A 12099-nucleotide genomic window follows, 5' to 3' on the forward strand; every position below is an offset into this window, starting at 1 on the left:
TGGGAGTGAAGAAAGTCTTCGAAAAGTAGCAGAGGCCTGAAGTATGACTACGAATCAACCAGGCTGGGAGTGGGGTTTAAATCCAAGCAGAGGAAAAAACACGTAGAAAACTTAAGAGGAAGGAGGGAGGTTTGACATGCAGTGAGGTCACGGGGGTAATGGAACCTAGTATTTACAGTTATGAGTCGGTGGGAAGAGTATACAGGGGTTCTTTGAACTGTTCTTACATCTTCTTAAGTTTGATTTTACTTCAAAGAGCACACAGGTGGAGAGCACGGCTCTAACTGATCAAATGGATACATACAGTTCGGAAGATAGTAATGCTGCTCTACCAGGAAGAGTGTATGGTTGGCACTCAAAACTCTATGCCAGTCTCAGCCTGCCCTCCAAGACTCTCCTCCCTCCAAACCCTTCCGTTCTAGCCAGCTTTTCTTCACTGCCTCTACTCTTGTTATTCCTGCCCCAATAATTGCCCTCTTCTTTCCCCTTATGCAAAATAGTACCCAACCTTCAAGACATACCATCTCACTTATGAAAACTTCTCTGCTATTTACTGTAGAGATATAATCTTTTTCCAAACCCCCATCGTACCTACTATAATCGTTTTTCGCATTAGCGTTATTTATATACACACTCTCTTTAGATGTAAAGGCAAGACATTAAGAGTATCTATGTCTTATTCATCGCTTGTATACCTATTCACTGTACCTAGAGAATACTTGTTAAATTGACTTCTACATTATTGATTTTAAAAACTCTGGGGCAAAAAGCAGGGTTTCTCAACTCTGATTCATATTAAGATTACTGAAGACCTTTAAAGATCAACATCCAGGTATCACCCCAGACCACTTAAATAAGACTCTTTGGGGATGGGGTCTGCGTATTGACTATTGTTTTAACAATGCCCACCCGATTCCAATGTGCAACAGCGTAGAGTGCACTAGAGTACAAGAGACCAGCAAGGGTCCAAATAAATTAAAAGAAAAAAAGCTGATGGTAATGGTTTCAAGTGTTAAAGAAAAAATAAAAATTTTATTTGATTTTATTCTTTGGACAAATCTCGAAGTCTTAATAAAAATATTTACATTCAGACTCAAGCAAAATAGTGTATGCAAAGATAAAAGAATGCCTAATAAATCCCTTATCTGGCTAATGGACTTTTCACTTTTATAGTTAGAATCCGTTTTTTATATGTTAATTAATCCCTTGTGACAATACATACTGGATATGTATGTTCCAGTCAGTCATCACCTACAGAAATGAACTAACATTACTTAAATCTTTTAGAAACAAAATCAAGGATTCACAAACTATGGCATTTTATTTCAGAGCCTTTGCTTACATTTATACAATATATTACATAATTCTTCATTGTTTGCAGATCCTAATATATACTTTATAGCTTTTATTCTATAAGCTTTTTCTTCAACATTTTGCTGTCAACAAATCTTTACAGTCCTGTACAAATTTGAATAACTTGAAACCATTTTCAACAAAATTAGTTACTGTAAGCACACACTACAAGACTGAAAATGCTTTTCTTAGAAAAGTTGAATGTAAAGGATTCTGACACGTCAGCATCTACAACAAAACGCTTCGAATTCTCACATGTCGTACTGCCAGAAAACAAATAAAACATGCCAGCCCCATCCAAAAAAAGTACACAGAACTACAATTAAAACAGCAAAACAGTCTGTACAGTAAAGTACTGTGTATTAACAGTGCCAGGTATTAAATAGCTTGAATGAACACATCCGCAATATACAAATGTCTTACAAAGGTGAAGAATTAAATACAAGTGCCGAACAGAACAGAGATTGGAATCATACAACGTAAAGTCAATACAAGTGAAAACAATTTTGCGGTCATTTTGGATTTTATACAAGGCATTTAATTTTATAGGCCTACCACCCCAATTTGCTATTTATATTTAAAATAACCATCCTTTTGAGAGAGTTCATATCAACAACCTTGAACCATACTAATACATTACTTGTTCCTGAAGTCCTTTTGTTGTAGCTCATAATAAAATAAGCAATACAAATGAATTATCTGTATTTAAGGGAAAAGAAACATTTACAAGAAAACACAAAAATATAACTGTTATAATTCATTATGAATAAATATACACTTTGAACTGGCTAAGTACAATCTTTATACATTGTTTAAGATTTAATACAGTTTATTAGCCATTTTCTTTTTTCACACAATGTATTATATCAAAATTAAAAAAAAATACTGATTTATAGAAAAATGGCAAAGTACAGTAGTTCCATTCCAATTTGAAGGGGCATGAAAAGCCACTGCAAGACCTTTTAGCCTAATTCAAACCTGTAAACATTTTCAGTCTTTTTTAAAGAGAATCTTTAATATTTGGTTACCAGGATTGATGTCTAATATCCTGTTAACTGCAGGTTTTGAATTTATTACATGTGCTTGACTTATACAATTAAAGCCACCCTAACGTGACTTGCTTTAAAAAACAATTAGCTTGTACAAATGAAAATAGGTTCATATTTTTTCATAAATAAATGGAAAAATATCAAATGTTCCAGCTTTAACAAAATACAAGGGAATACCTATACAGTAAGATATCTTAACATGTTCTGGCCCACCTCGTAACTATGCTTACTGTATTGTCTCTACAGGCAGTGAAAAGCCTCCATTGGCCACAGTGGAAGGCCTTCAAGTTACCAGACACACAATTCCCAGACAAGTTGGAAACAATTATTGCTTGAGGAAAAGCAGTTCATTGTACTTTTTCTTCATAAAAAAGTGCACTTAAGTGCCAAGTCAGCTTGTCAAGAAACAATTTTTAAATATAAAATAGTGCTTGTCTGACTTTTTTGTGCCACTGTGCAGTATAAAAAAGACGTGGCCCTCAACAGCCATTAAGTGCAAAGTGCTTTAGCAAGTCCTGCTGTCACCTGCACTCAACTGACATTCCATTTTGTGATGCGCTGGACATTGATGGTTCAGCTAAAGTTAACATAACAGCAGCTGTTATGGAACTGGATGAAGGTGATGAGGAGGATGAGGATGTAGCAGCACCTAAGGAAAACGGAGACCAGACCAGGAGCTTAATAAAAAGTGTATTCACCAACAGAAAGAAAGAAAACACTGAATTCAATTCCTCTGAATTGAAATTCTATTGTATTCCTCAAAATCATCTGGCTTACCACAAGAGCAGGCAATATTCACAGTACCAACTACAGAAGTAATAAAAAATGACAGGCCGGGCGCGGTGGCTCACGCCTGTAATCCTAACACTCTGGGAGGCTGAGGCAGGAGGACTGCTTGAGCTCAGGGGTTCAAGACCAGCCTGAGCAAGAGTGAGACCCCGTCCCTACTAAAAATAGAAAAAAAAAATTAGCCAGGCAACTAAAAGTAGAAAAAACTAGCTGGGCATGGTGGCGCACGGCTGTAGTCCCAGCTACTTGGAGGCTGAGGCAGGAGGATCGCTTGAACCCAGGAGGAGTTTGAGGTTGCTGTGAGCTAGGCTGACACCATAGCATTCTAGCCCAGGCAACAGAATGAGACTCTGTCTCAAAAAAAAAGAAAAATGACACACCAGGAAAGGCTCCTGTGTGGATTAAAGAGGGGAAAAATTGTATAGCCGGTCTATAAGAAATGGAACTAAAATACTGTAACAGTGAAACAAATGCCATAAAGAGCTTTGAATCAAATAGGAAGAATCTGTAATCCATCCAAAAATCTTTTCCCCTCTCCTGATTCCTCCATCTTTCTGCATGTGGAGTTTTCTTATACATTTAAATCGTGATGAGAATGGGAAGCTAACTGCTTCTAAAGTTGGAACAAAAGAGTCCATAGCTTAACTACCTCATTTTCCTCTACTAAGTTTATAAACAAATGACACATTATTTTCCTCAGGAAAATCCCTTCATTGTTACAGTGTCCCAAAAAGAATATTTTTAAAGGAAATACATGCACAGGTAAAAAAAAAAAAAAAATTCATTTAGCAGAGGGATATAAGGCAAAAAGGCAAATCTCCCTCTCATCTAGGACCATCCTAATCCCCCAAATTTCCCTCCCCACTGTCACTAGTTGCTTCATATTCTTTGTAACTCTAGACAACAGGCTGGCAAATTACTGCCCCAGGGCAAATATGGTTCACCTGTTTTTGCAAAGAAAATTAATTGTATTGGAATACAGCCATGTCTGTTTATTTACATATTGCCTATAGAAGATTTCACACTGGCCAGGGAAGAGCTGAGTAGTTTCTACAGAGAACAAATGACCCACAAGCTTAAATATTTTCTGTCTCTTTACAAAAAATATTTGCAACCTGTGTTCTAGCGGAATTTTATTTCTAGAAACGAGAGATATGATACGCAAATTTAAAACATGTAGATACAATACTTTTAAAACACAAGTGGAAGCATAGTATAGTATCTGACTTGATTTTTTTTACTTAATATATTTTAAGAGATTTTTCCATATTAGCACATAACATCTTTTTTTTTCCAAGTTGAGTAGTATTCCACTATATTTATAAACCATAACTTATTTAGTCTTTTGACTAGTCTTTAGTCTTAAGACTAGTCTTATCCTAGTCTTTTGCTGTTACCAATAACAATGTAATGAATATTCTGTGCATTATAAATAAAATTTTAAATGTCTATTTTTCATCAACTTAATCATACAATAATTTCTATGTTATTATAAATATTAGTGTAATGAACTTCTTTGTGGCTACGTATTTTTCCTTCAGATCTATTCTTAGAACAAGCATTACCTAGTTCTCCAAACATATAGTCAAAATGTTTTCCAAGGTAATTGTGCCAATGCTTGCAGCAATTCCTAAAGATATCAATTATCAATTTCACTATATTTTTTCTAGCATTGGTTTTAGTTATATTAATTTATATTTCCTTGACAACCAGGATTAGCATTTTTATATTGGTTTTTTTTTTTTTTTTTTGAGACAACATCTCACTCTGTTGCCTAGGCTGGAGTACAGTAATACAATCATAGCTCACTGCAACCTTGAGCTCCTGGGCTCGTGATCCTCCTGCTTCAGCTTCCCGAGTAGTTAGGAATACAGGCACAAGCCACCATGCCCGGCTAATTTTTCATTTTTTGTAAAGATGGAGTCTCACTATGTTGCCCAGGCTGGTCTCAAACTCCTGTCCTGAAGCAAGCCTCCCGTCTCAGCCTCCCAAAGTGTTGGGATGACGGACTTGAGCCACAACACCCAGCTACTGATTTTTAAATAAACTTTAGGAACTTTTAATGCTAATTGACCAGAGAAAGCATCTATTTAGCAGAATCATTCATTATAGAGAATTTGTGGTGACCATATCTACAAAACACTGTTTTGAAGGAGTTTCTGGATAAATATGTTATCATATAGGAAGCTCCTATACAAAAAGGCTTTGGTTACTAAAGAGTGGGGAGCTCCAGTAAAAAGCACTTAAACTATCAATGTGTTAATTATAATTGATTTTTAATTATTTTAAAATGGTACATGACATCAAACACATAAAACCTAGATCCTCTTCCTTTGACAGAATGTTCTGTATATACTTTCTGTATATTAACATTTAATTTATTTCCAAATACTCTATAACTCAGACAGACTTTCACCCACTCCACAAATCAAAAAGTCTAGACAAATCAGGTGGAGTTAAAGAATAAGATGACAGTAGAAAAAGGAAGTGGAAAAATTTGTGTACAAAAAAAAGGGAAAGTGTATCAGAGGACAGTAACAATGGCAAAAGAAGAGGGACGGGAAGGCAAAGTCACCAGCTTACAATAAGTGACACTTATTCCCTCCTCCCACCTCTATTGTCCCATTGTTCTACTCCCCTTCATAGCAAAACTCAAGATTTCCCTAGGGTCTCTGTCTCTACTTCTTACCTCTTCCTCCATCCCCATCCAGCCTCAATTCAGATTCTATCTCCACAGCTCACTGAAAATGCTCTTGAAAGGTCAAAACAAAGATTCTTACATTGCCAAACCCTGCCACCGCTTCTCTGAACTTTCAGTGGCATTTCACAGAGCAGATTGAGCTCTTCCTGGTCACTTTCTTTTCTGGTCCATCATCTTCTGGTTTTCCTCTTCATTTGGGGCTACTCCTTTCTCAAGTCTTGCTGGTTTGTCTTCTCCTTCTCAGCTCTACCTCTAAGAGCTGACTTGCCACAGCTTTCCTTTTCTTTTCTATCCACATTTCTTTCCTAGGTGATCTACTCAGGTCTTGGGGCTTTGAAAACTACTTCCAAAACCTACTGCATCTAGATATCCCATTGACTTTAAAATTGTATCTTTAGTCCTGACTTCTCCCCTGAGCTATTAATTTACATATCCCACTGTCTACCTGACATTTCCACGTGGATGTTTAATGGGCACTTCAGAACTTAACATTGCTGAAACATAATGTTTCAACCTTGTCGTGCTCTAACCCACAACCCATCTTTTCTACATCTGCCCCATTTCCCAAAATGGCACTACGTATATAGTTCTTCCAGTCAAAAACCTAGAAGTCATCCTCAATTCCTCTCTTTCCTTCATCTACTACATCCAATCTATCAGCAAGGACCATTAATTCAGCATTAACTGTTCTCCAGCTTTACTGCAACCATCCTTGTCCAAGTCACTATCAGCTCCTACCTGAACCTCTGCAATGGGCTCCGTATCAGACATGGCTTGTGCCACTGCCCCTCTAGAATCTACCATCCACATGACAGACGGTGATCTTCAAAAAATTATAAACAGATCATCACAATTCACAGTTTAAAACTTTCCAATAGCTGTCCATTTCACTTAAAATCTAAACTCCTTACCCTGGCTTACAAGACCCCACATAATGTGACCTCTGCTAATCCCCCTGGTATTTCTAATTTTTTAATTTTTAATTTTTTCTTTTTTTTGGAGACAGAGTCTTACTGTCGCCCAGGATAGAGTGCCATGGCAACAGCCTAGCTCACAGCAACCTCAAACTCCTGGGCTCAAGTGATCCTTCTGCCTCAGCCTCCCGAGTAGCTAGGACTACAGGCGGGAGCCACCACACCCAGCTAATTTTTTGTTTCTATTTTTAGTAGAGATCAGGTCTCACTCTTGCTCAGGCTGGTCTCGAACTCCTGAGCTCACGCAATCCTCCTTCCTTGGCCTCCCAGAGTGCTAGGATTACAGGTGTGAGCCACCGCACTGGCCGGGGCTGATTATTTCTACCACTGTCACACCACAATGGTTTTTCTTTTAGTTCCTGAAAGGCACCAGGTGTATTCCCACTTTAGAGCAGTGATTCTCAACTTGGGGTGATTTTGCCCCCCTACCGTGAGGGTATTTGGCAATGTCTGCAGACATTTCTGGTTATCATGACTGTGGGGTGCTACTGGCACCTAATGGGTAACGGCCAGGGATGCTGCTAATCTCCTACAATGCACAAGATAGCCCCCCAGAGCAAAGAATTATCTGGCCCCAAATGTGCCAAATTTGAGAAACCCCATCTTAAGGACAAATGCTGTTCTCTCTGCCTAGGACTTTTGTTATGAACTGAATTGTATCCCCCCAAAATTCTACGTTGAAGCCCTTACTCCCTATGTGACTGTATCTGGAGGTAGGGAGGTAATTAAGGTCATATGGGTAGCATCCTAATCTGAAAGGAAGGCTGACTCTAGCCCAGGCGACAGAGGGAGACTCTGTCTCAGAAACAAAGTAAAAAATAAAAAAAATAAAAAGCAAGAAGAAGAAAAGAAAAGACACAAGAGATCTCTCTTTCTGTACCCACACAGGCCATATGAGGCCTCATAGCAAGCCAATGAGATAGGACCAGGAAAAAACAAATGTGCTGGCACCTTTATCTTGGACTTTCAGCCTCTAAAACTGAGAGAAAATAAATTTCTGTTGTTTAAGTCACCCAGTCTGCGGTATTTTGTTGTAGCAGCCCTGGCAAAACAAGACAACTCCTTTCCCCCAGACTTTAACTTACCTCACTTCCTCTTGTTATTCAGGTATCAACAAAAATGTCCTGGCCATTTGTCATCTACAGTAACCCATCCAATCACTGCCTTAACATGATATTCTTCACAGTGCTTTTCCCTAACTGAAATTATTTAGGATTTTTTTTTTTTGGCAGATTGTAAACTCCATGAGAGTGAATATTATAATTTGAAATAATTTTTTGAGATCCTTTTTTTCACTTTATAAATGATGGAGAGAATAACACAGAGAGATTAAAGAACTTCCTGAAGATACACAGACATAAAACCCACGTTAGTTTAACTAAGGAATCGCAAACTCTAGTATATGTTTAGATAAAGTAAGGTAAAATACTTACTTTCTCTCTCTTTCTTCTTTAAACGCTTTCTCCTCCGATCAATGGAAGCTACTTCAGATTTTAATGACAGATAATGTTTTCTGATTTCTTGTAGTTTTTCTTGAAGAACTGTGATGCGTTCAGCACTTGTCATATTTTCCAGGTCCGCTGTGAATTTAAAACTTTCATTAATATGTATTTTTGAAATTTAATATATAAAAGAGAGAACATAGAGTATGGTTGTAGAATACAGTCAAGGCAGATAAACTAAAAAACCAAGTATTTGTTTTCCAAGCTATTTTCCCTAGCATAGAACAATGCATAGCACATAACACATGTGCAGTATTTGTTGAATGAATGAGTATGTACAGAATTAAAGATCTTATAACCTAAATATGTGTGCTGAAATACCCAGTCATATACAGTATGATCACAGTGCATCATTAAAAAAATCATACTTAGGGCCGGGTGACGTGGCTCACGCCTGTAATCCCAGCACTCTGGGAGGCCGAGGCGGCAGGATCGCTCGAGGTCAGGAGTTCGAGACCAGCCTGAGCAAGAGCGAGACCTTAGCTCTACTAAAAAAAAATAGAAAGAAATTATATGGATAACTAAAAGTATACATAGAAAAAATTAGCCGGGCATGGTGGCACATGTCTGTAGTCCCAGCTACTCGGGAAGGCTGAGGCAGGAGGATTGCTTGAGCCCAGGAGTTTGAGGTTGCTGTGAGCTAAGCTGACGCCATGGCACTCTAGCCTGGGCAACAGAGTGAGACTCTGCCTCAAAAAACAAAAAAAAAAAAAAAAAAAACATACTTAGAAATAAGACTGGAAAGATGGCAATTTTAACATTGTATATATTTTTTAAGTGCCAGGACTGTGGGTAAATTTTTCTCTTCTGTCCCCTTTTTATTGTTTCTTAGGAGTGTGTTGGAAGAAAATTTTCAAAAGCTTATCTAAAGCAATCTTCAATCTCCTAAGAACACTTGAGATATTTCCCTGTATAAGAAACTCTGGTGTAGCCTTTAAGAAAAAAAGAAAAAGAAAATTATGGTGATTTCTCACATATACAAAAGTACAGAGGGAAGTATTCATTTAATAAAGTCCATCTACCCATTATCCAGCTTCAGTAATCACCAATTTATGGAAAATCTTGTCTCATCTGTACCCCCATCCACTTCTCATCCCCAACACCAGATTATTTTAAACCAAATTCCCAACATCACATATCAGAAATATCAAGTCAGTATTGGTATTTGCCTCAATTGCCTTAAAATTTTTCTTTTAACAATATGTTTATCCAACTCAGGACCCAAATAAGATCTATACAGTGCAATTGGCAAGTATGTCTCTTAAGTTTATTTAGTACAGCCTCTTTTTCAGACTGGCATCAAGAGTTACTGGGATGAAGTTTCTGTGCTTAACTGTCAATTTCATGTTTGTCACTTACACATCTGAAAACTCCACTTATAAACTTTGGGTAATCGATTACTGGGTTCCTTGAGATCAGGATCCTTATCACCATTCTTTCCACATTTTCCTGGAGACTGTGTCCTTGCAGGAGATTTGGTACTATGAGACTTCATTCCAGTGGAAACTGATTTGACTGGCTGACTCTTAGTTACACTTTCACCAGCTGAAAGCTCTTCACTATCACTACTGTTTGCTGAAAGAAAAAGAAAAAGTATTAATAAACAAAAATGAACAATAAATCTGTCACAGATTTTAATGCATGATTTTAAATTAACCATTTGAATTTACTACTACAGAAAACAACCTGTCTGTAAAAATGGAAAATCACATACAAATGAAGCAGGATCTTAAGGGGAAAAACAAAACAAAACAAAAAACCCCACAAAAATCTCTTCTTACCTGACCTGCCAATAATAATGTATTTTTTTAAAAATCACTCACACTAATCTTTCATTATACTTGGTCAACTGTCAAATACACAATCATCATCTAAATGGACTTTTATTCTATTATATAGAACATAACATCTTTTAAAATGACTTATTATAGAAACTTCTTAATTCTAATACTTCAGATTGTATACACATAACATTTTCCTACTCCTTTGGTAACAAAGAATGACACATGATCATCATATTCAATAAAGAGTCTCTCAATTTTTACATGAATAATGAAATTCTTAAGTAACTCCTATACCATATCTTGACTAAAATAAATCAGCAGTTTCACCCTAGTAAACATATGCACTATTTTATGAAGAATTCAGAAGTCTGTGTAATAATTATGTTACATCTGGTTTTGCTAATTGAACTTCAGTACTAGAATGGAAATACTTAACCTTGACAGCTTACCATGTGAATAGGTGATGGGATTAGTATTTCCACAGATTACCTCTTTCTGGATAAAAGTATTACTTTAGATTATATAATAGTTAATTCATTTTACTACATTATTCTCAGAGAATGGTTAACTCATTCTGATTCACCATGGCAGAAGCCCAATTAAGTAAAATAGGAGAATATAATCAACCACTATATCTCTAAATTATATGGAAATACTGACTTGTGGAAAATGAGCCCTTTAAATAGTAAAGTCTTGAAGACAAAAACATTACAGTGTAAGAAAAAACACTTTAAATATCCTATCAGTTCCACCAAATAATTGATGACCAACTTAATTTGGCATATATTTCTTGATTCTTCATTAAATATAACAGCCACCAAAAAAACAAAAAAAATTGCTGGGCTCTCAAAGCCTGACAAGTATTCCAAATAGTAAAGGTACATACCAACTCCTCCCACTGTGGTTTTCGAAATAAAGAAACTCCATCACTCTTTTACACATATATCTTACACAAATCCCCTCCCAGCTCCCCCACTGCTGCTCTGGAACCCCTGGCAACTCCTAGCTACGACACCCAAGGCTTGGCCCCACTCTGTGCAGTGGCCTGCCTCAGCCTGGCTTTCGTGGCCTTGCTGAGCACAGCCGCCCGGGGCCCCAGGGACGCCATATTCACCGCCTGGAAGTCATATGGGCTCAGCAGAACCTCGGGGAGCTGGCCGAATAACCCTTTTCTGCACTGAAGTGCAGCCAAGCCGGCTGTTAGCAAAGGTCAGGCAGTGGAGGTGGCAGGAGTCTCCTGGAAGAGCAGCAGGAGGTCAGTGTGGGGCACCTGAAAAAAAATTCTTTACATATTTTCTGCTTCTTACTTTGTCTACAAAAGAGAGATAAAATGTGCAGCCCTCAGAAGAAATACAGTATATAAATTCTCTGTAGACTGATGAACAGAGAGCCATTGCTAAAATTAAGCTTTGGTTGGAGCATGCTTGGCAAAAGTATCATTTGTAGGTGTTCTCAGGTCACATAGTTTGGGGTACCAAGGATAAATGTCATAGACTGGTGTTGGAATTATAGCCCTAAAGCCATCTTGATTCTTTATTTCTATGCTGATTTTGCCTTGAAGAATTACTAAGCAATTTCACTGTAATAAAAATAATATAACTGAAGCATTTTCACAACATGTGATACATGTAAGTAATAAAAATAATATAACTGAATCATTTTCACAACATGTGATACATGTAACACTAAGTGGAAAGAGCTGTAGAATATAAAGGTAACAAAGATGTTGATGTTTATATTATACTGGATATTATTTTTAAAAGAGATTACCTGACCATTCATTTGTAATGAATACCACTGCTGAATAATACCAACTTGCTTAATCCTAGAATTTACCTAGGATCAAAAAATTTCTGTGACTTCTTTTTTTTAAAGCAGGTAGGCTCACAGAATCTGTATTGTACTATCCCATATCCTGAATACCCTTTTTCTTAATGGGGGAAAAGA

The 12099-nt window shown here is 37.1% G+C and overlaps 1 protein-coding gene across 4 annotated transcripts in view; it reads right to left on the bottom strand.

The window, feature by feature from the left end:
• Positions 1 to 1302: 1302 nt before the first annotated feature.
• Positions 1303 to 12099, bottom strand: part of ARID4B (AT-rich interaction domain 4B) — a 126197-nt gene continuing 115400 nt past the window's right edge. For 2 of the 4 annotated variants that reach the window (XM_045537027.1, XM_045537026.1), the window contains 3 exons: positions 9728 to 9943; positions 8300 to 8446; positions 1303 to 3051 (listed from right to left, as the gene is read on the bottom strand). In XM_045537027.1, coding sequence (XP_045392983.1) covers positions 2924 to 3051; positions 8300 to 8446; positions 9728 to 9943 — 491 coding nt within the window. In that variant the 3' untranslated portion in view covers positions 1303 to 2923. Of the gene's footprint in view, positions 3052 to 8299; positions 8447 to 9727; positions 9944 to 11266; positions 11423 to 12099 lie in introns of those variants that run through there. The other 2 variants (XM_045537028.1, XM_045537029.1) reach the window with 2 other exon arrangements.

The sequence above is a fragment of the Lemur catta genome, chromosome 25 (genome assembly GCF_020740605.2).
Source record: "Lemur catta isolate mLemCat1 chromosome 25, mLemCat1.pri, whole genome shotgun sequence".
In the NCBI taxonomy this organism is placed as follows: domain Eukaryota; kingdom Metazoa; phylum Chordata; class Mammalia; order Primates; family Lemuridae; genus Lemur; species Lemur catta.